This window comes from Chionomys nivalis, chromosome 7 (genome assembly GCF_950005125.1).
Source record: "Chionomys nivalis chromosome 7, mChiNiv1.1, whole genome shotgun sequence".
NCBI classification, from domain to species: domain Eukaryota; kingdom Metazoa; phylum Chordata; class Mammalia; order Rodentia; family Cricetidae; genus Chionomys; species Chionomys nivalis.
This window is the reverse complement of record NC_080092.1, coordinates 56,618,339-56,640,475: the sequence shown is the minus strand read 5'-3', so window position 1 is coordinate 56,640,475 and position 22,137 is coordinate 56,618,339. Positions and strand designations below refer to the sequence as shown.

The following is a 22,137-nucleotide window of genomic DNA, read 5'->3' as shown; positions in this document are numbered from 1 at the left end:
AAGCTAGTTCTTACTTCTTTAGAGGCCTTTGATTCCTTCCATTCCCAGCAACTGGCTGGCTTCCCAGGGCTGGAGAGGCCTTGAAGCTGACTGCTAGACAAGGGAAAGAGCTTTTCTCACTACTATTGTTGACTCAGTCCAGAGTCTGAGCCTGTACCATAAAGACTTCAAACATCCGGGGAGGCTTCCTCGGCTGGAGTGTGGGCAAATGCAGGCGTGAACACGAGGGGCCGAGAAGAAAGGAGAAAGGAAACAGAATTCCAGGGTACCCCAAAGAGGCTCAAGCTTGAGGGGTTCCACAAGACAGCAAATTGCAGAGGTAAGGCCCCAGCAGCACTGGGGCTCAGTGCTGGAGTGCTCACCGCTTACCTTGGCAGCTAAGAGCTGGCCAAATGGCACACGGGGTAAAGGCTCATGCCACCAAGCCTAACAACATGAATTTGACCCCAGAACACAGAGCCCACATGGTTGAAGAAGAGAATAGATTCCTAAAAGTTCCACATGCTCACAAGCATGCATGCACATACACACACACACACACACACACACACTAAATAAAGTTTTCAAAATTAACATGTCAACTAAGAATACAAATGTAGCCACAAGATGTGGTGGAACAGACCTCTTGTCTCATCATTTGAAAAGTCAGGCAGGAAGATCCTGGGTTCAAAGCCAGCCAGGTCTTCAGCATGAGACCTTGTCTTAACAAAAAAAGGAAGAACATAGAAACAACTATACATAAAATCAATCTCATTTCAGGAGAAAAGGGTCCATTTCAGAAAACAGCTGTCTTAGTCACTAATCTCCATTTTCCTCTGCTTTCTCCTGCTGTATCTGGGTCTGGTGAGAAGGCATTTTTTCAAAGGCCCATCATCGTGGCCCAGCTCCCCAGGCCAGAGCCATACCTTAAGAACCAGATACCAGAGTTCCTGGATTCCAGGTCTGGGGTAACCCATTGCATAGTCTGGCCAGGTCTCTGTCCATAGGCAGTCTGACTTTGAACCTACTCTTACTGGAACAGAAACCTGAAGTTACCTCTGTGCCTCAGTTTCCCCATCCTGGCAGCGGCAGTAGTCAGTACACCCACCTCTTGGACTCTGGAATGGACTGTGTGTATTCACACATTCCTGAGGTGGTGTTGTAGGGAGGCCCTCTAGCCTTCTGCAGCTTCAAGGACGTGCAGAGTCTACTGGTAGGAATGGTCTTTGGGTGGAAGTATGTAGCCAGTTGGAAAAGAGGCTGGCTCCCATTCCTGACAGCATGGAACCAGCCAATCCCTGAGATCATGCCAAGCTGTGTTTCTGAAGACCCAAAGCATGCACCTGAGCAGAAAAGGGGATCCTAAGGCCCAGCCCCACAGCTGGAAGGCATGTTTCATGAAGAGACTGTCAGAGCTCCACCAGGGGACCCCGTCACAAGCTCACACATACACATATGCATACACCGAAGAACACACATGTGTAAGCATGCACATATGCATGTGCACATGCATGCACACATGTGCACACACTCCACTTTGCAGAACAAAGGACCTCTGAACACCAGCTCTGACCAACTGAGTGTTTATAGGACAATGTGTGTATAGCCTGTGTGGGCACACCTGTGTGGATGTGCATCTATATGGCTGTGTGTACCTATATTACATGTGTGCCCATAATGCTGTGTACAGGCAAGTATGTTTACACATATTCACATGGATAAGTGCATTTGCAGATATTTCAGTGAGTATAAGGCTCTGTCCTGATGTGTTTCTCCCCATCCCCTGATACCCATCTATCTGATCATACTTTCTTTGTTTCCTTCTCTGTCATAAGAAAAGGCAAGTGAGCCAAGTATGGTGGCATATTTGTGAGGCCGATCCAAGAGTTCAAAGCCAGCCTAGGCCACATACACAATTCCATGCCAACTTGGGTTATGACAATATGTCTCAAAGAATAAAATGAAAGAGCCCAGCTGTAATCCTAGCACTTGGGAGGCTGAGGCAAGAGGATTGGTGGGAGTTCAAAGCCAGCCTGACCTGCATAGCAAGTATCAAGCCAAACAGGGATACAAAGCAAAATCCGGGGGGGTGGGGGAGAGAAAAAATAGAAAAAAAAAAGAAAAGTAAAGGAGACTAACCAGGGGCAGCCACATTTGTGAGTCACACAGACTTGGTCCAAGTCCCAGCTCTGCCACTGCCTGTCCCTGGGGTCCTGAGCAGGCCACTCAACTAGTTAAACCTGTTTGTCATCTGTGAGGGGTCACAGCTTCACAGGCCCACCCTCCAGCAGCGAAACCTGTGATTCTAGGACTAAATCACTGGCTGGGGCTGGCCTGGGGCTCAGCCTGTCTGTCAGTCTCTAGGAGGGTGACCTTGGGGAGCTTCTCACCCTCCCCTGTGTCTCCCTGTCATTGTCTCCAAAATGCACTTTTTCCAAGTTGCTGTGAGGACTAACTGAGGTAACATAATGTCCCCAAAGCATGGGCTGGCACCCACCAGGGGCCTCCTGAGGGGAAGGAATCAAGATCTGTCCAAAAGCACTTGAAGCAAACGGGGCGGGGGGGGGGGATGATGGGATGTTCTAAAACTGGATTGTGCTGACGGGTGCACAGCTCTGTACATGTACCCAAAACCGTCCAGTTGTATACTCAGTTATGGTGCATAAATTGTACCTCAGTAGGGCAGCTTTTAAAAGACCTCTTAGACAAGGATGAAAACACAGCGTGCAGCATGATAGGAACAGGATTGCTGTCATTTACGCAAAGTTCTAAACTATGCAAAACAAATTTATGTGTTAAAAATACACAACTCAGTCTGGCATGGTCTATGTGAGTTCCATTACTGGGCCTGCCTCCTGGGGTGAAGCTGGACCACAAGAAAGGTAGTTTTTATCTGTGATATTTTATTGCATTTATATTTGTATTTATTTATTTTTGGTTTTTCAAGACAGGGTTTCTCTGTCTAACAGCCCTGGCTGTCCTGGAACTCACTTTGGACCTTAAACTCACAGAGATCCACCTGCCTCTGCCTCACGAGTTGCTGGGATTAAAGGCATACACCACCATGACCAAGCATATTTACTTTTAAATATTGAGCCAATTTTTAAGTTAAATTTTAATTTTAAATTTTAAACCAAACATCATTTACTTTAACCTTTTAATTCTCTGCCCGTGTGTGTGTGTGTGTGTGTGTGTGTGTGTGTGTGTGTGTATCTATACACTTGTGTGGGTTGGTGCCTACACAGGCCATAAGAGGGCATCAGAGTCCCTGAATCTGATAGGAACCACCCAAAGTGGCTTCTGGGAACTGAACCCTGGTCCCTGGGAGAACAACAGGTACTCCATCTCCCTGTATTTGTATTTTTAAATACAACGGCCAGGAGAAGGGCTGGGGAGATGGCCCAGCCGTTAAGAGGAGGTACTGCTCTTGTAGAGGACCTGAGTTTGATTCCCAGTGCCCACATCAAAACTATCACTCGCTGCAGCTCCAGGAGAGCGGGCGCCCCTCTGACTTCCAAGGGCATCTGCACCCTCTGCACACACACACACACACAAGACCAGGAATGCTAGGCAGCGGCGTCCCATAGATCAGAGTGGGATGTGAGGGGCAGTAGAGCGGGGGACCCGGGTCTCATCTCACACCTGGGAAGGTCACGGACGCTGATGTATGCTGTGCTTTTCCGCACATCTGAACTTTCTGTGATTCTATACGCTATACAGCCTCAAACCGTGAGCTTGTGCTGCGGGTGGGATCCACCTTATGTATGCTAAGCACATACTCTGTCGTTGAGCTAGACCCTCAGCTCCACAGTTACAATTTTTCATTAAAAAAAAACTCTAAAAAATATAAAAAATACTGATTTTGGTGGGTAGTTTTCAAGTTTATTATGTTAGTCTATGTACTCTTGTGTATCAAAATTCAAAATAATTCAAACAAAATAATTGCCTTCTGAGATGGGATGACGGTTCCAGATGGAATCCGACACCTTCGAGAGATTTATCTGTTTTTAAATGTTTTACTGTGAAGCAAATGTCTGGGCTGGAAAGGGAAGGTAATTGGCAAGGAGCCCTCCCTCCCCCACCGCTGTGGTCCTGGGGCTCTCCTGGCTCTCTCCAGTGCCCAGGGACAGCCTGCCCATCAGGCTCCCAGATGATGGGGAATGCCAGGCAGATGCGGCAAAGGTGCCTCAGACAGCCTCCTCGATTTCCCAGGCACTCCACGTCTCGCCTGACAGATGACCCTCCCCTCTGCCTCCTCCTTCCTCTGAATACTGCTGTCTCCAAGGCCACCAGCTGGAGTGGGAGCGAGCTGGTGCAGGCAGAGGCAGAGAGGAGCAGAGCTAGCCCAAGGCTAGTGGGCCTCTGCAGGCCTCTCCTCCCAAATGCCCTGCCTGTAATCCTGTAGCCTGGATCAGCTGTCTCTTAGCACTGCGATTTGAGTGCCCATAAGCTGGGAGACAGTCAGCGCCAGGTCCCTGTCCCTGAGGAGCCTGCAGACATTGAGCAATAAACAGGAAGGGACATAGCAGCTTTCTATGGCTGTCTCTGACATCTCTAGAAACTGGCCTTGAGCTAAGACCTACAAAATGAGAATGGGCCAACTTGAGGTGACCTAATGGGGGAGGGTATCCCAGGGGTGGGGAATTTGATGGGACAAAGGCTCTGAGGCAGGCCTGGGCTTCGGTTCACAGATTTAGCCAAGCATAAGATACGAGTTAGGAAAAAAATAAACAGAATTAGATTCGAAGAACAAAGTGTTCTCTGGTTCTGTCAGAGGTGGCTACTAGAACCAAGGGGCCAAGGAAACAACCCCCCAAAGACCTCACTGTGGCCTCACTGGAGTGGACTTCAAGGCCTAAGCCAGGTATAGCCAGACGGAGTGCTGCTATAGGGCCCACTGATGTGGCAGCTGAGGAAGAGGCTGATGAAGGCATCATGAGGCCTAGGCCTGCAGCTGCATGTTGGCTATCAAAAGCATCCAGGTGGCGCATAGAGGGCACTGGGGGCATCAGTGGCAGCTGGAGTGCAGCCTCCAAGGGAAGCGGGGCCATACAGAGGACAGTACAGTCCTGGGCAGGATGAAAGGGAAAAGGTGGTGGAGCCCAGCTCGTCTTGGATCTGAATACAGAGAAGTAGGACCTCAAGTGAGGGCAGTTGCCATGGAGAGCCCCTAGGAGCCTAGATGGAGAGCTGGATATGTTATGGGACGACCCTGGGAAACACAGCATGGGGCAACCCATCTTGGTCCTTGATCTTCTTCATCCCAACTGCCATCCGGACACCCTGCCTCAAAGGCTGCAATCATGGATCCGTCATCTGTCATGCTAAAATACTATTTGGTTGGGGTCTTTGTTGTTATTGTTGTTGCTGCTGCTTTCTGTTTGGTTGGTTTTGTTGTGGTAGTAAAACAGGTATAACATAATCTGGGTGTGGTGGCTCACACCTGCAAACCCAGCACTCAGGAGACTAAATGAAGCAAGGGAATTTCAAATTTGAGGCCAGACTAAGCTTCAAAGCAAGACCCAGCCACAGACAAATAAATGGGATAATACAGAAGGTGCCATTGTAACCAGTTTTTTGTTGTTGTTTTGTTTTTTTCGAGACAGGGTTTCGCTGTGGTTTTGGAGCCTGTCCTGGAACTAGCTCTTGTAAACCAGGCTGGTCTCAAACTCATAGAGATCTGCCTGCCATTGCCTCCCAAGTGCTGGGATTAAAGGAGAGTGCCACCTCCGCCCGGCTATTGTAACCACTTTTTAAGCCTGAGGACAATTTTATTTGTCTGTCTGTTGTCAGTGCTGACCTGGTCAGCGATCGCCCATTGTAACCTTTTCTATGTAAGCAGATCAGTGCCCTCGCAGTGCCGTCCAATCCTCAGCATTGTGTAAGCAGTCAGCGCACCATGGTGCTGTTCAATTGTCAGCACTATGATCTACTTCCAGAACTTCCTATAACCTTGAGCTCATTAAGCAACAACTCTTCATCGCTCTTTTTGGATTTGCTTATTTTTGTTAATAAGATAATGCATGCATGTGGTGAAAATGGGCCCCAAAGAAATGCCCCTGTATGGGGGTTGGTGAGATGGTGAGATCGTTCAGTGGTTAAGAGCACTGGCTGCTCTTCCAGAGGACCCTAGTTCAATTCCCAGCACCCACATGGTGGCTCACAACCATCTATAATGCTATCTGGTGCCCTCTTCTGGCCTACAGACAGAACACTATACATAATAAATAACAAACAAATAAGAAAGAATGTCTCTATGTCCCAGTTTTCTCCCAAAAATGAATGACTCTTTTTAGTTTCCCGTAAACTCTTTCAGAGATTTCCTCTACATATACAGAAAAGCAGATGTGTGTGACCCTTTATTTATACAGAAAGGAAACACACTGCTTTATGTCTCTTGCTTTTTTATTTGCTAGCAAATTTGGGGCCAGCAAGATGGTCCAGCGGGTAAAGGCCCTTATTGCCAAACCTAATGACCTCAGTTCAGATCCCAGAAACCACATGGTATAAAGAGAGAACTGACTCCCCCAAGTTTTCCTCTGACTTCCTCCCACACATCTACAGACACACACACACACACTAAATTAAAATGTAGGTAATCTGGGGGGTTCTGCTTTGTTTTTGAGATAGGATTTCTTTATGTATGCCTTTGTCCTGGAACTCGCTCTGTAGATGAGGCTGGTCTTGAACTCACAGAGTTCCAACTGCCTCTGCCTTTTGAGTGCTGGGATTAAAGATGTGTGCCGCCACCACCCAGCTAAATATTTTAAAATAGTAAATCTGAGTAAGATAAGGAACTTTAATATATCAGAATATCAATGAAGCTTCCATATCAGACCTACTGCACCCTTTAAAAACTGTTTTTTATATTACTTTTTTAAATTTACTTGTCGAAGGGGCCCGTTTGAACTGCAGCATGTATGTAGCGTTCAGAGGATAACCTGTGTAAATCGGTTCTTCCCTTCCACCATGTGGGTTCTGGGGATGGAATCCAGGGTACCAACCCTGCTTCCTCCTTCTAAAGGCAGCATGCTGTTCCGTCCATACAGGTGAACGCCACTGTTCTAGTCAATCCCATGCTGCCTTTCAACCCGGTCACGCTCATCTGATGATGCTAGATGCCCACCATCAGCAGCAGGAATGAACTAGCACTAGTTAGGAAGACAAATCAAGCAGACGTTGAGACCCGTCGGCATCTCTTGAACCAGCTAACATTTGAGTCTGCTGCTACAAGTGTTTAGGAGGACCTGGAGAAAGCAAGAGGAAGTGAATTGCTGGGGAGAATGGAGATGATGGTAATAAATTTGAAGAGCAATTTGGCAATATATGGTCAAGCTATTGATGCACAACCCAAGGCTGGCAAGATAGCTCAGTGGGTAGAGGTGTTTGTCGAGCAAGCTTGGTGATCTGAACCCCACATGGTGGGAGGACAGAACTGACTGCACAGAGTTGTTCTCTGATCTCCACATGCACGCCTTGGTGCATATGCTCTCGCTCTCTCTCGCTCTCTCTCTCTCTCGCTCTCTCTCTCTCTCTCGCTCTCTCTCTCTCAAACACACACACACACACACACCATGCTATACACATGATAATAAATACATGCACAAAGAATTTCTCTGTGAGTTCAAGGCCAGCCTGGTCTACAAAACTAGTTCCAGGATAGCTAAGACTATTACCCAGAGAACCATCCCACCCCTGTCTTGAAAAACAAAAAGTAGGTGAGGTGAAGGCCAGGCACCATAGCACACAGCTGGCGTAATGTGCGCTATGGGGGTAGATTGCCAGATGTTTGAGCTCACTGAGAAGCAGGCCTTGGAAACAGGGTTGCCCAACTCCACTTTGGACCCAACTGTGTCCATGTCAAAGTGTTCTTCAATGTCTGGACATGGGCTGGTCCACTAACTCTGTGATGGGGGAGGGGACAGAAAATCAGCCTAAGTGTAAACACACTGTGTCCTGGAAGACATTCAAAGGTAAGCCATTTCCCACCATGTTCTACTGGTTATGTTCATGGGGGAAAGAAGCTGGGAACTCAGCCAAAAACTTCAGCTGATTGCCTCAACTTCCCAAGCTGATGTCTGCTGGGTGCCACAAGGACCGGATGTGATGATGTCATCTCTGTCCATTGAAACTGGTATTTTACTTGGATATCTCACCTGGGGAGTCGCTCTGCCATGCCCGGGGTTTTTGGAAGAACTCCAAATAGCCTTAATGGGCCATCGTCAGTTGGTCTCTTTGAATGCTTTGAGTCTCAATTAAATGCTTTCTTACCTAGGTACTATTCATTATTTAATCTTTTACTTTGGCATGCTAGATATTTAGTAACTCACTCAGTCAAAAACAAAAACATGGCTACTGTAGATTACTCTCCAAACTGTACAATGTATCTTTAAGGCCAGCACTCAGAGGCGGAGGCAGGAGGATCAGCAAGTTCTAACAAACACCCTGGTTACTTCTGTTCTGTGATAGACACCATGACCAAATGCAACTTGAGAAGGAAACGCTGCATCTGGCTTACATGGTCCAGTCACTGTCCATCACTGAGGGAAGCCACGGTGGCAATTTACAGGTGCAGAGACAGAAAACCTGGAGGAGTGTCACTTACTGGCTTCTCCTCATGTCTTGCTCAGCCTGCTTTCTTATACCACCCAGGACCACCTGTCCAGGAATGGAACCACCCACAGGGGGCTGGGCCCTCCACATCAATCATCAGTCAAGAAAATGTCCCTACTGACTTGCCTATAATACAATCTGATGAAATTTCTCAGGAGAGATTCCCTCTTCACAAGTACATCTAGGTTTATGTCAAGTTGACAAAAACAACCAGCAGAGCCACCCTGAGGTACATAAAACTTTTCCTCAAAAAAAAAAAAAATTGAGGCCAGGCAGTAATGGCACATGCCTTTAATCTCAGCACTTGGAAGGCAGAGGCAGGCAGATCTTTGTGAGTTTGAGGCCAGCCTGGTCTGCAAGAGCTAGTTCCAGAACAGGCTCCAAAACCACAGAGAAACCCTGTCTCAAAAAACCAAAAAAATAAATAAAATTAAATTAAAAAATCGAACTGGAAAGATAACCCAGCATAAAAATTTTGAATCTGATCCAGCATTCACATAAAAAGCTGGCTGTAGCACGAGGCAGTTGTAATGCCAACGACAGAGAGGTAGAGACAGGCAGGTTCCTGGGGCTCACTGGCCAACCACCCTAGCCTAATCAGCAAGCCCGAGGTTCCAGGGAGAGAGCCTGTCTCAAAGAAAACACGGTGGGTAGCTCTGCAGAACAGCACCTAAGGTCGATCTTTTGCCTCCACATACACACGCACATGTACACACACATGCTCACGCACATACACACGCACACACACACGAACATATATATGTGCACATACCAAAACTGTGCAAAGAGGACATGTGCAAGAAGATAGCACTTAGATGAAGTTCTGAACCATACAAACAATACCAGTTATTGTTTATACAATAAATTTAAAAAATAATTGTGTGGAGAAATAGAATCAAATTCTATCTCAAAGAACATTCTTGCCTTGGAAGATAATGCGATGGAGGAAAACAATTATACTCAGGTTTCAAATACATTTGTAATTTTTTTGAAACAATTTCTCTGTGTAACAGCCCTGGCTGTCCTGGAACTTGCTCTGTAGACCAGGCTGGCCTCAAACTCACAGATTCACCTGCCTCTGCCTCCTGAGTGCTGGGATTAAAGGTGTGTGCCGCCACCACCCGGCCACATTTGTAATTTTTTAAATATTAAAATATAGGTGAGGAAGTTTATCATCTCAGTCACTTCAGTGGATTGCTGTGGGTCAAATCCAGGGACTACTGAATGCTAGGCACACACCCTGGCCCTGGTTCTCGGCCACCACCACCCTCCATTTTAACCTAAGTATGGATTTCAGCAGCATGACCCAAACGCAAAGGGTTGTGCAGCAGCCATTTCTGAACCTGTTTTCCATCGCATTAAACCTACTTACTGCTTAACAATAGCTCCCCATCCTCTCTATATTTAACTTTTGGGGTTTTGTTTTTTGTTTTCAGACAGGGTCTCACGTAGCCCAGGCTGGCCTCCAACTCAACATGTAGCCAAAGAAGGCTTTGAACTTCTGGATTTCCTGCCCCACATACCTAGTACTGGGATTACTGGCATGAGCCAACACACCCAGTACAGTTGGAGGTGTTAAAGACAGGGTCTTTCTGTGTTTCCCAGGCTGGCCTTGAACTCCTGGACTCAAGCCTCCAGGGTCCCTGAGACAACAGACATGTACCATCACACCAGGCTCCTGTGTCTAGTTTTTCAAAGAACTGGAATGATTTATTTTAAAGGTAGTTGCTGGGTGCAGACATTCTTTATTTTATATTCCAGGCATTTTTATACGAGGAAAACATTCTCCAAATTTAAGAAGTGAAGCAAACTATAATTGAAAGTTACTGCTTGCATTGTTAATACTTTTGAATTGCATCATTAATCCGAAGCCATTTGCCTTGGGTTTCAAATTTATTAGCTTGAGTTTCTTCCTCCCCAACCCCCACCCAGAGCTAGAAAATCACACCCAATACCTTACACGTTCTAGGCAAGCATTTTATCAAAGGGTCACAGCCTCGGACCTGTGCCTGCCATTCTAGCCCACTTACAATACTGCAGTGCTCAATCCCATGCTGAAGACTCCTTGAACCAAAGCTTTGATCTCTAGAAACCTCTAACCTGGAAGTGATGTGCTGTCCCAACCTAAGCCTCAGATCACACCTTCCTAACCTTGTAGGTCATTTCTGGGGGTTCCCAATGACATAACACTGTGCCTTGGGTGATCTCTGATCTCCGGTAGAGATGATCTGACTTTAGGCTGTCTCTCCTGGCAGGTGAACCTGCCTCTGTCCAGACTGGCAGCTTAGACCCTGACCAGTACAGAGGGACAGAGCCCAGTCCTGGCTAGTATCGAGGGAAGGGCCTAGTCCTTCCCTACCTCCAATGTGTGGGGGCCAAATATCAGAAAACCAGGTCTGCCTCACTGAACATGGAGCCAGGCCCTTCGTCTCTCCAGGCCTCCAGGTCAGGAGAGCAAGTGAAGTGAGGGGCTCCAAGACCCATACTTAATGGGTGCTGCAGGAGAAGCGGAAGCCCAAACCCCTCTCTGGGCCATTTAGCCCATTACCAAACTCCAAAGCATTTGACATCTGCAGAACCTCATTAGGTAAGTGTTAACTTGTCCCTTCTGCTAGGCCCAGCCCTCGTAAATGTACTGTGACGAGGGCGATGTGTTTATGAGAACGCACATGATAAATTATCAGAAAGCCACATTTTAATGTCACTTAGTACATCATCATTGCCCTGCAGCAGACACCAGCTAATGGCAAACACTGAAGCTCACGGCTTGGACTAGCACTCAGACCACAGTGTGTGCTAAGGTACAAAGAAGGCAGATACCCCCAGAGCGCCTGGTTCCCAGTTCTCCTGATTTACCATCCCTCATCCAGAATCTAAAGAAAAATGGGGTTTCATTTCATCGCCAGCCCCCTGCAGACTGCAGCACGCAGAGGAGGCGCTGGGTAAACATTTGTTGAAATGTGGAGTCATGAATAAATGAACGGACAAGAACCCCTGGAAGGCAACTCTCCACCAACCAGCAACAGTATTTGGAGTTGCTCTGCCGGACTCTCTTCTGGGTTAAAAAACCCATTAATAAAACTAAGGTCTATCAACATAACCTGGCAAGATTCCTTCTATCAGAGAAGGAAGGACAAGCTGTAGGAGGTGGGGTGGCGGTAGGCTGGAACCACCAATGTCCTTGCCTCCCTAGATACACGTATACTAGCTAGGGACACTGTAGTGGCATTTCAAACGTATTTTAATAAATAAAGACTGCCTTCAAAGAAGAACCCCGGAAAAATCTCCAATGGAAACAGATGACCCAAATGATCCAACATTCAGAGGATATTTGTTGCAGCTTCCTCTGAGTTCTGCATCCAGAACAGCTTCCAGACAGATCACTCCAGTAAGGACTTGACCATAATTTTAAATATTCTTTGGGTCCCCATAAGATTTTTGGCACCTCCAATCGGCAGGAAGTAGCCTAGAAAACTACACCCATATTCCCCCTCCCCCACAAAATGGATTATGGATGTTTGTCTTTGTTTAATGTGTTGCAAAGTTGTTATGGATAATGGTCAGGGAAAAAGCTAAACAAAGGAAATTAGATTCAGGGTTCTTGTTTTGAGGAGGGGGAAAAAGGCCAGGCAGTGGTGGCACATGCCTTTAATCACAGCACTTGGGAGGCAGAAGCAGGCAGATCTCTCTGAATTCAAGGTAGCCTGGTCTACAGAGCGAGTTCCAGGAAGGAAGGAAGGAAGGAAGGAAGGGAGGGAGGGAGGGAGGGAGGGAGGGAGGGAGGGAGGGAGGAAGCAAGGAAGGAAGCAAGAAAGGAAGGAAGGAAGGAAGGCAGACAGAAAGAAAGAAAGAAAGAAAGAAAGAAAGAAAGAAAGAAAGAAAGAAAGAAGAAAAAGGAAAAGAAAAAAAGGGATATAAATATGATAAGATGGAAGATATGATATAAGATAGAATCTACTCTGAAAAGAAAAAGGGAGGATATAGATATAATAAAATAATCTACTTTTTAAAAGCAAGTATTAGTTTTAAAAGTTTTACATTGGTTTTACTTTTGTATATTGTATACAAATTTTATATATTGTTACAAATTTGAGATTAATTTTGTTAAAACATACTGTACATACATTTTTAATCAGCTCATTTAACAATATAATGGAAATTTCTAGTCCTTGAAAATTATTACCAACTGTTTAGCATAATAAACAAATATAGGTTAGTAGTTAATCACCTAGTATAATCAAACTTATAGTCACATTAGGTATGTTTTCAAGGTCAAACAAAGATATAATTTAGATAGATAGGTTGTCTTCAAACACTTCAGAGATCTACAGAATATGCCATTTAAGATGTGTTAATAACCTAGGTTCTTCTTTTTTATGACAATAAGACATGTCTGCTCCTGGCAGCACCAATCTACCTCAGAGAAGATGATGGGCATCAAAGAAACTCCACATGGAGTTTACTTTCTTTGTGGCAAAAGTAAGCCACTGGGCAAGAAAATGCCCCTGCCTCAACTGCTGACATTATGCTGACCTAATTAAACAAGCAGGACACAAAATATCCTGTTTCACAGAAAAGTCTGTTGAGTATGCTAGGCTTGTAGGCAGAAGATGGATGCCCCAACACTGCAAAGGAACTTTGGGTGACTATCCAGGCAGCCAGCTGTTTCTGTCATTACACACATTTTTGGAAGTCACTTGCTTGCACTTCCTGCTTACTCAGTTAATATTATTTCCTTCTTGGATCTCTGAGGGAGTTGAAGATTTATAGTTTATCAAAGCAAGTTGTGATAGAAAGTAAGTTAGGTATAAGATTTTGGACTCACCAAGAGAGAATAGATATGAAGTATTTTCTCTGAATTTGTCAAATGCAAATGGACTAGACATTGTTGATGTGTTTATTGCCTGTATATATTGTATATAGTTATTGTACTTATTGAATATAGTTTTTCTTATATTAGCTATAGCCTTCTCTTTTTTTAGACAAAAAGGAGAAATGTAGTGGCATTTTAAATGTATTTTAATGAATAAAGACCGCCTGAAGATCTGAGAGTAAAAGAGTCCCCCTGGTCAGCCTTACAGACCAGGTTATGGTAACACACACCTTTAATCCCAGTAGCCAAACTGACATGCACCTTTAATCCCTGTGGCTGCCCTAGTTGCCATAGAAATCAGATGGTGCATGTCTTTGATTCCAGCCCTAGAGAGGAATTTAAAATGGGGGAGGGGGGAGGGAGACAGTCTCATTCTGAGATTCCTAGAGGCAGGATCATCATTCAGACTGAGATCGAGGTAAGAGACAGTGGCTGGCTGTTTTGCCTTTTGGATCTTCAAGTTGAACCCCAATTTCTGACCCTGAGTTTTTATTAATTGTACTCCAGGACACCAATCAAGGACATCCAGCCAACTAAGTAGAGGCCATTTCCTCAAAAATGCAGGTCGCCTGACTGGGTGATGGTGGCGCACGCCTTTTATCCCAACAGTTAGGAGGCAGAGGCAGAAGGATCTCTATGAGTTCAAAGCTAGCCTGGTCTACAGAGCAAGTTCCAGGGCAGCCAAGGCTACAGAGAAACCTTTTCTCGAAAAACAAAAACAAATGGCATGTCACCTATAATCCCAGCACTAGAGAGGCAGAGGCAGAAGGATCAGAAGTCCAAGGCCAGCCTCAACTACATACTGAGCTCCAGGCTATCCCTGAGCTACAGGAACCCTGTCTCAAAAATAAGAAGAAATGTATGTCACCTTCAAAAGGGAAAGGTTTTCACTGTCCATTCTGGACCAAGAAGGAGGCCAAATCAAGCTCCCCTCTCTGATTTGGCCAAATCTTTCTAGAAATGCTCCCCTCCCCAGATACCACACCCATAACTCCTGTCGAGCACTTACTTCCTCAGAGGAGAATGGCTAAACACTGAGAGGTGCTGTCGATGGCATGTGTGACATGTGCGAACTGTGACACGCGTGAACTGTGACACGCGTGAGCTGTGCCATGTGTGAGCCGTGGGGGGGCGCCTGCTAAATACCGAGAGGTGCTGTCGATGGCATGTGTGACATGTGTGAACTGTGGGGGGCCTGTGGCTTGAGCATCACAGTACTAAATACCAAGAGATGCTGTTGATGGCGTGTGTGACATGTGTGAACTGTGGGCGGGGCACCAGCGACTTGAGCATCACAGTATCAAACCATTAACACCTCCTAACCTAGCAATTTGCGGCCTTGGTTGTGCATAAAAATCATCTAGAGGTGTTTGTTGAGACACATCTGGCATTGCACACACCTCTTCTGGGTCAGCGGGTGTGAGGTGGAGCCCTGGAATCTGCATTATTCATAGACATCCATCACAGTGGGACAGACAGCCCAGACATCCCTCGTGGAGTCCATTTTATTTGTAGAGGACCTTGGAGAGAGTCTGGGGGGGAAGCAGACTGCACTCACTGAACCTTGCAGGGGAGGGGGGAGTTCCGCTGTGGAGCTGCCCACCCCAGCAACATGACTGATTAGGCTTGGATATATCCAGCTGCTTGGAGAACCCCGCCCCCTGCCAGCTGGTACTCAGCACTGGCAAGAACATTCATTTCTCAACAGGTTTCCTGTCTGTATCCTCATCTGGTCCTGGCAACAGACGAAGCAGCTGACTGCATTCACCCAATAGAGAAACTGAGGCAGGCACGTGGCATAGGATGACATTTACACCCAGAAGACACGGCAAGAGTGCCTCCTACCAGCCAGATAGTGTGTTAGGCATCCTCTGTCCAGAATCCCTTTAATCCTAGCTCCCATGGGGCAAAGAACTGTGAGCAGCTCTTCCAGAAAGCCCTTCCTCAAATGGTCAAGAAGCCAGGAGGAACTGGTCAGTCCCTCCTCTGTCCCAGCCTCCCCATGAGCCCACGGGTCAGACTTTGGCTTAAAAAGAACACAGGGTCAGGAGTCGATATACCCAGGCTCCTGTGCCCAGTCCCACCTGCTTGCCCCTTGCCCACCTGAAGCCTCACTTTCCCTGTCTCCAAGATGACGCTCACCTTTTCTTGTTCCTCCTGCAAGAATGTGGAGGCTGCTCTGCTGCTGTATTCTGATACCCACTTCATGCTACAGGCACCTCTTGCCACCCCTGGCATAGGGAAAGTCACAATTCGCGTGCATAAGGAGTAAAAGCCACCCCTTTAGTCATCGTAGAAGGACCGCCCTGCCGAGACCAGGTACCTCCGTCCCTCCTTAGAATCTCCAGAAGGCTGAGTAGGCACTCCCAGCACCCGCCACCAGGCCAGTTCACTGCCCTGTAATCCCTGAAGCTCAGCCCTTCCACCCCACCTCCACTCCATCTGGCTACCCCCACTCAAGAAGCCTCGTGGGGATCCTGGAGTGCAAGGTTTTACCTGTGCAGCCAGGTCCACTCTTAGCCATTCCAGCTCTGTAGGGGTGAGAAAGCTGGGGGGGGGGGGGGATGGAAACAAACGAACACAAGTTGTACTGTTTGAGAAGGGATCTTGCTGTGCTGCCCTGACTGGTCTAGAGCTCACTGCGTAGACAAGGCTGCCCTCAAGCGTATGGCAATCCTGCCTTTGTTTCCTGAGTGTTGAATTAAAGGTCTTTGCCACCATACCCAGCCCTCCGTTAGGTCTTAATTGCAGCTCTCTTAATTGCAGCTCTCGGCAACCAGCAGTCCCCCAGGGCTGTTCTCTGTTTCCTTAGCTGCAAAATGGGAACAAGAACCTCTGGCTCCATGAGGGGACAGTAAAAGGATCAGTGAAATGGTGACTGGGGCATGTGGCAGAGCAGGACATGTTCCAAAGACAGGTGGCCACCCACGCACAAAAGCCAGGCCCGGAGGAATAGGCTGTTGTCCAGTACTCCAGAGCTGAAGAGGAGGATCAGAAGGTGAGCCCAAGGCCAGCACAAGCCGCTCAGGGAGACCTTGTCTCAAAGTAAGAACTTCAAAGAAGACTAGGTACAAATTCAAAACCAACCCCAGACAGAAAGTTTCCTACTGGAAACTTATGGAAACCCATTCTCAAAATAAAAACTACTGAGGGCTGGGGGTGTGGCTAAGTGGTAGAGTGTGCCTAGTGTGTGGGAGACCCTAGGTTCAAGTCACAATGCCACAAAAAAAAAAAAAGAAAAGTGAAAAGAGGGGGAGGAATTCTCCACCATTTCTTACCAATGAGTCTAGTCTCTAAGAGGGAGGAAAAGGCGGCCTTGTGAAGCTCCTCAGGCCTGTCATCTTCAGTGTTAAACTAACGTGGAGATCCACCACAATGCTGGGAAACTGGAATTAGTCCCATTCCACAGATGAGGAGACTGAGATTCAGGGGCTCAAATGATGTAACTAAGAACAATAGGGGAGGCTCTCTCCTTTCCTCTCTCCAGTCCTCACCTTACCCAGGTCTCATGGTTGACACCCTCATTCAGATTCAATAGAGCAGTGGTCCTCAACCTTCCTAACGTTGTGACCCTTTAATACAGTGCCTCATGTTGTGGTAACCTCACAACCATGAAATTATTTACATTGCTACTTCATAATTGTAATTTTGTTACTGTTATGAATCATAATATAAATATATTTTCTAATGGTCTCAGGTGACCCCCCCCGTTGGAAGAGTCGTTCGGAAACCCCCCCCCAATAGGTCGTGAACGTCGGCAATAGGGTAGACACGGACAAAAATGATAAGCCTCTCCCTCTGTCAGCGAAGAGCAGAGGAAACAGGATTCCATCCACGCCAGACCAGGGCTTACTGGAGATGCACCTGTGCAAGCAGCAGCCCGTTCCCAGCACAACTCTACCCAGAAGGCAGGCAGGGGTTTGTTTAGTTGCCTGGCCAGGGGAGGCACAGGTCCGGGATTTACTCCCAGACTCAGGCATCACTCCCGTCCGGAGGTCTCTTCCTCTCCCAATCCTGACCATGCCCTGGGCTAAGTCCTCACCCAGTCTGTCCTGGTGGGTCTTTCAAACCATTCAGGGACTGAATGAAGAAGAGCCCGGTCCAGGTCACAGAAACTCCCGTTTGCTTGTGACCTGAGAGGAAGTGAGCAGACCGACTGTCCCAGAAGTGACCTGGGACAGCCTAGGGTGCACATGTCATGCCAGAATGTAAACAGCCTGTTCCTGTTTTCCCGAGAGGGTAGCCCTGTGGCCTGTCCACCTGCCTCTGCACAGGAGGGGGATTTTGAGGAGTTCACGGCCACATCCCCAAATGGCTTCTATGGCTAGAGTTCTGCTAGTTGAGTACAGCACGGGAGTCCGTGTCCTGGGCATCTTTGAGAACATGTGTTTCTTGGATGTATATGCCTGCTGGGGAGATGCGCCGTGCCATAGCATCTGCCACCACTGCATGTGCCTGTAGCCTGTAGCCCCAATGGGTGACCGTTTCCACTGATTGTCTCTACGCACGTTCGTGTGTGTTTGCAGTGCTCCACACACCTGCGCATGTCCCGCAAGAGTGGCTGCAGCTCCTCATGGGAGAATGAGTGGCACGCGGGTCCCGGCCTGCGAGTGTAAGTGAGGGAAGGCTCCGAGTGGCCTTGCGCGTCTCCCGCGCGTGTGTGTGCGCGCCGTGTGAGCGCGAGTGAGTGGTTGCTCTCCTGGCTCGCTCGCTCGCTCCCTCGCTCTCTCCGCGCCCGCCAGCCCGCCCGCCCGCGCGCGCAGCCCGCACACTCACCGCTTGGTTGCTGCCGGGTGACGCGGGCTGGGCCCGCCCCCTGCTGCCGGCCCCACACTCACTCGCACCAGCCGCCGCCAAGCAGGCAGCAACCGCGTCAGGGCCGTCCGGGGGCCACGCCGGCAATGCCCGCAGCCCTCGCCGAGCCCCGCGGGACCCGCTGAGTTGCCCCCGGGCCGGGGTCATACCGGGCCGGGCCGGGCCGCGCGCCGCGGCGCTGCCTGCATGACCCTCCGGCGGCGCGGGGAGAAGGCGACCATCAGCATCCAGGAGCATATGGCCATCGACGTGTGCCCGGGGCCCATTCGGCCCATCAAACAGATCTCCGACTACTTCCCCCGCTTCCCGCGGGGCCTGCCCCCCACCGCCGCGCCCCGCGCCACCGCGCCCCCGGACGCCCCCGCGCGCCCGTCCGCAGCCAGCGCCGGCCCCCGCAGCCCCTCCGACGGCGGCCGCGACGACGACGAGGATGTGGACCAGCTCTTTGGAGCCTACGGTTCCAGCCCGAGCCCCGGCCCCAGCCCCAGCCCCGCGAGGCCGCCTGCCAAGCCCCCCGAGGATGAGCCGGACGCCGACGGCTATGAGTCGGACGACTGCAGTAAGTTTCCCGGTCGCCCGCTGCTGGCCCCCTCCCCGCGCCCGGGTCCCCATAGGGCATGCGCCGCTGCCGCCCGGCACACCCGCACGCAAGAGCAGGGAAGTTTGGGGGCGTCCTCTGAGGGCGCCCCGTTTCCGGGCCTCCGTTCCCTTGAGCGCGCCCCGCACCCCTTCCCGGCCCGTGCGCCGGGAGCTTCAGCGCGGGCGGCGGCTTTTGTTCCCGGGAAGGGCGGAGCTGCGCCCCGGGAAGACACCAGTTGCTGCGGGCCGCGCGGTAGCTCCCGGCCCCAGAGCCCTCTGCGGGCCGCCCGGAGTGGCTGCCCGGCGAGCTGGGGACCCTGTGGCGGCTAGGGCGGGCCCAGCGGCCCGCAGCGCCACGGCTTTGCTGGTGCGCGGGCCGAGAAGCAGGACCGCGAGCCGCTTGTCCTTTGGAAAAACCTTGGCGGTTCCTCCTCCCGCGTCCGCAGACCCCACCGCAACGCTTGGCCGCGGACCTCCGCCCACCTGTTACGCCGGCTTCCCTAGGCAGGAGGGTCCCCAGCCTGGGTCTGGGACTCAGCCCCAGGGAGACAGCGGACACCAGGGTCTCCCAAGCCAGGCCAGGAGCACTTCTGGCGTCTTGTGTGGTCCTTGGGGGTGCCTGGCCGGCCCACCGGGGACCATCCGGGAAGCCAAGGAGGGAATAGGTTGTAGTTGGAGTCCAGTGGATTTACTGGGGGGGTGGGGGGGTGGAAGTGGGGGTCGCTTCATGGAAGAGCCCCTGCCCAACTGTGACTCCAAGCTGGTTCACTTAGACCAGCCTCAAAACCTAGTTACGGTCGCCATGGGATTGTGGGGTATGGGGCTCTCACACCAGCTTCCCCGTGGCAAAAGCAGCCCCTCCTTGGTGCGACGGTGGTGGTTTGTGCCTGACCTGGGTGTTCCCTGGGGCCTCTAGGGAAGGGCCTGGCTTTTCCCCCCCGGCATAACTTGTGCCTCTGAACTGAAGATGGGAGTTCACGGTGCTGTTCTGGGAACAGACTCCGCATTTCGCTTCAGGGAGCCCATCAACAGAGGTGGATCAAGCCCCGCCTGAGAACACCATGTATTCTAGGCCTGGACCCTCTCACCAAGGCCCTACCCCCAAGCACAGAGGCTGGGGAGCAGGCCTCACCCTCTGCTGTCCTGCAGACTGCGGAAAACTGGGTGGGCAGAATTTATTAAAGTCTACAGAGCTGTGCCCTGGATTTACTCCCTTGCCCAGTTCCTGGCACTCTGTGCAAGGATCCAGGCTGACAGGCCTCTGGGGAGGCTCTAACTAGGACCGCAGTCACCCTCCTGGGGGACCCAGAGCCATCCTGGGAAGAGAGGACAGGAAGTGGTTCCCATTTCCAGCCTTCTGCCTGCAGCCCGGGGAGTGAGCAGGTGGATGCAGCTTGTGCTTGAACTGTAGGCCACACTCCAGGTGCCGTAGAGGCCCAGAGGATGACATATGGCCTAGAAGGGAGAAACCTAGTCCTTTTGACTCTCCTGAAACCCCACCACAAAGACTAAAACAGACCAGAAGCCCCATCTCCTGTTAGTCGGCTCCACAGTGTTTGCACAATACTGTTCCAGTGGCTGGGGATGGCACAGAGGGAACCATGCTGAGGCTCTGGGCTCAGCCACAGGTGTCCTAGCTGGGGACAGGCTCACATGAGCTGGGCCCTAGATACAGCTTTCTCAGCTGAACCTGGGGGCTGGCCACACCCAGATCACTGTGACACACTAACAAAGTGTGGAGAAGAGGCCTGGAGGTCGCATTGCTGAGGAAGTGGATGCAAGGCTGAGCCAGGAGGCTTGTATCTCATCGGGCTGAGAGTGTGAGGACTTTGGCTCTCATGGGTGAGGAAGCACAGAACAAGACCACCCTGTACCTGGTACCCAAGCTGTGCACCCTCTGAGCTCTGACAACCAGATCCCTTAGAATAAGCCTAAGTGATTCAAGCCAGATGGTTCATTATGGCTTTAGCCAGGGTTATGCTATTTGCTGCTCTAATTATTGGATTATCTGTTCAGACGAAAAGAAATGAGGGCGGTTGCTCTGTTGTCCAAGCAGAGGATAAAAACAGCCTCTTTGCTGGGCCCTGTTCTCCTCTTTAAACCCCTCCTTTGCTCGTCACCTCAAAGTGTGCAAGCATGGTCACATGAATATAAACACACACAACACACACACACATGCACACACTGAACTCACACATAAACACACACACACACACCCTTCATTCCCTGCTGAGCTTAGGCCAGTGAAGAAGATGCAGCATCACCCTAGGCTTCTGCTCCGCATGTCCCAAACTACCTGCTCCCCATCTACAGAGGAACCTGGACCCCAAAGCTGCGTTGACTAAGAGGCTTTGGGTTGCAAGCACCATGAAATCAATTCAGAGGAGCTCGGCCCAGCAGGGAAGCAAAGGTCCTGCTGCAGACACCATGGTACACTGGAGCAGCCTTCCAGCATCCCTGGTGATGAGGCTTCTGTCAGTCCTGCTCAGCCAGCTCTTTCCCTCTTGGGCTGAAAATCGGGGCAGATTTCCTATTCCCAAGGGTATATGGGTGAGGAACATCAGCTGTGAAACATGGTCACAGTGATGCTCTCACTCTCCATCAACTGAGCAGGACCCTCATGACCAAGGTGGCTGCTGTGAGTCCAGGCATCACATATCACAAGGTTCTAGATTTGATTTAAAACCGAAACAAAAGAAAAAAAAAAAAAAACGTTTTCTACTCTCAGGTCTAGGATCCAGAAAAATCTCTCCTAGAAGTTCCCAGGAGACCTGTCCTTTTGTCTCATTGGCTAGAATTGCATCACATGTCTGTGTTCCCAAATGACTCACTCAGCTAGGTCAGGACGGGTGTCCACAGAGGTCTGGAGCAAGGGTGAAGTGGAGAACCGTTGTTGGGTCTGCCTGAAAGGTTCTCCTGGGCATGGGCGGATTCCAGTCACTGGTTTATATGGCCTCTTCCTTCACCCAGAACTTGTGTGAGCCTCGGTCATGTTCTGGCCAGACCTCTGTCATATATCACATTCAACAGTGCAGTGCCAACCATATGTCAGGCGTGGTACAGGGGTCACAGAGAGCCGAGCACAGGCTGGATTGCACACAGTCTCTGGTCTTAGGATGCTCACAGAAACTCAGCAAGAGATAGGGAGGCAAACATCCACAGAGGCCTCCACTCTGAAACTGGGGGGGAAGGGGAAGAAGGGCAGCAAAGTGGAAGGAGGTATTGGGGGCAACAGGAACCAAGGTGTCAGAAATACAAAGGGAAGAAGGATGAGGTCA

At 49.7% G+C, this 22,137-nt stretch overlaps 1 protein-coding gene across 2 annotated transcripts in view; it reads left to right on the top strand.

Annotated features, from left to right (window-relative positions):
- Positions 1 to 18,231: 18,231 nt before the first annotated feature.
- Positions 18,232 to 22,137, top strand: part of Doc2b (double C2 domain beta) — a 28,565-nt gene continuing 24,659 nt past the window's right edge. The window contains exon 1 of one of the 2 annotated variants that reach the window (XM_057775137.1): positions 18,232 to 18,839. In XM_057775137.1, the coding sequence (XP_057631120.1) occupies positions 18,467 to 18,839 (373 nt within the window). In that variant the 5' untranslated portion in view covers positions 18,232 to 18,466. The remainder of the gene's footprint in view (positions 18,840 to 22,137) is intronic. The other variant, XM_057775136.1, reaches the window with a different exon arrangement.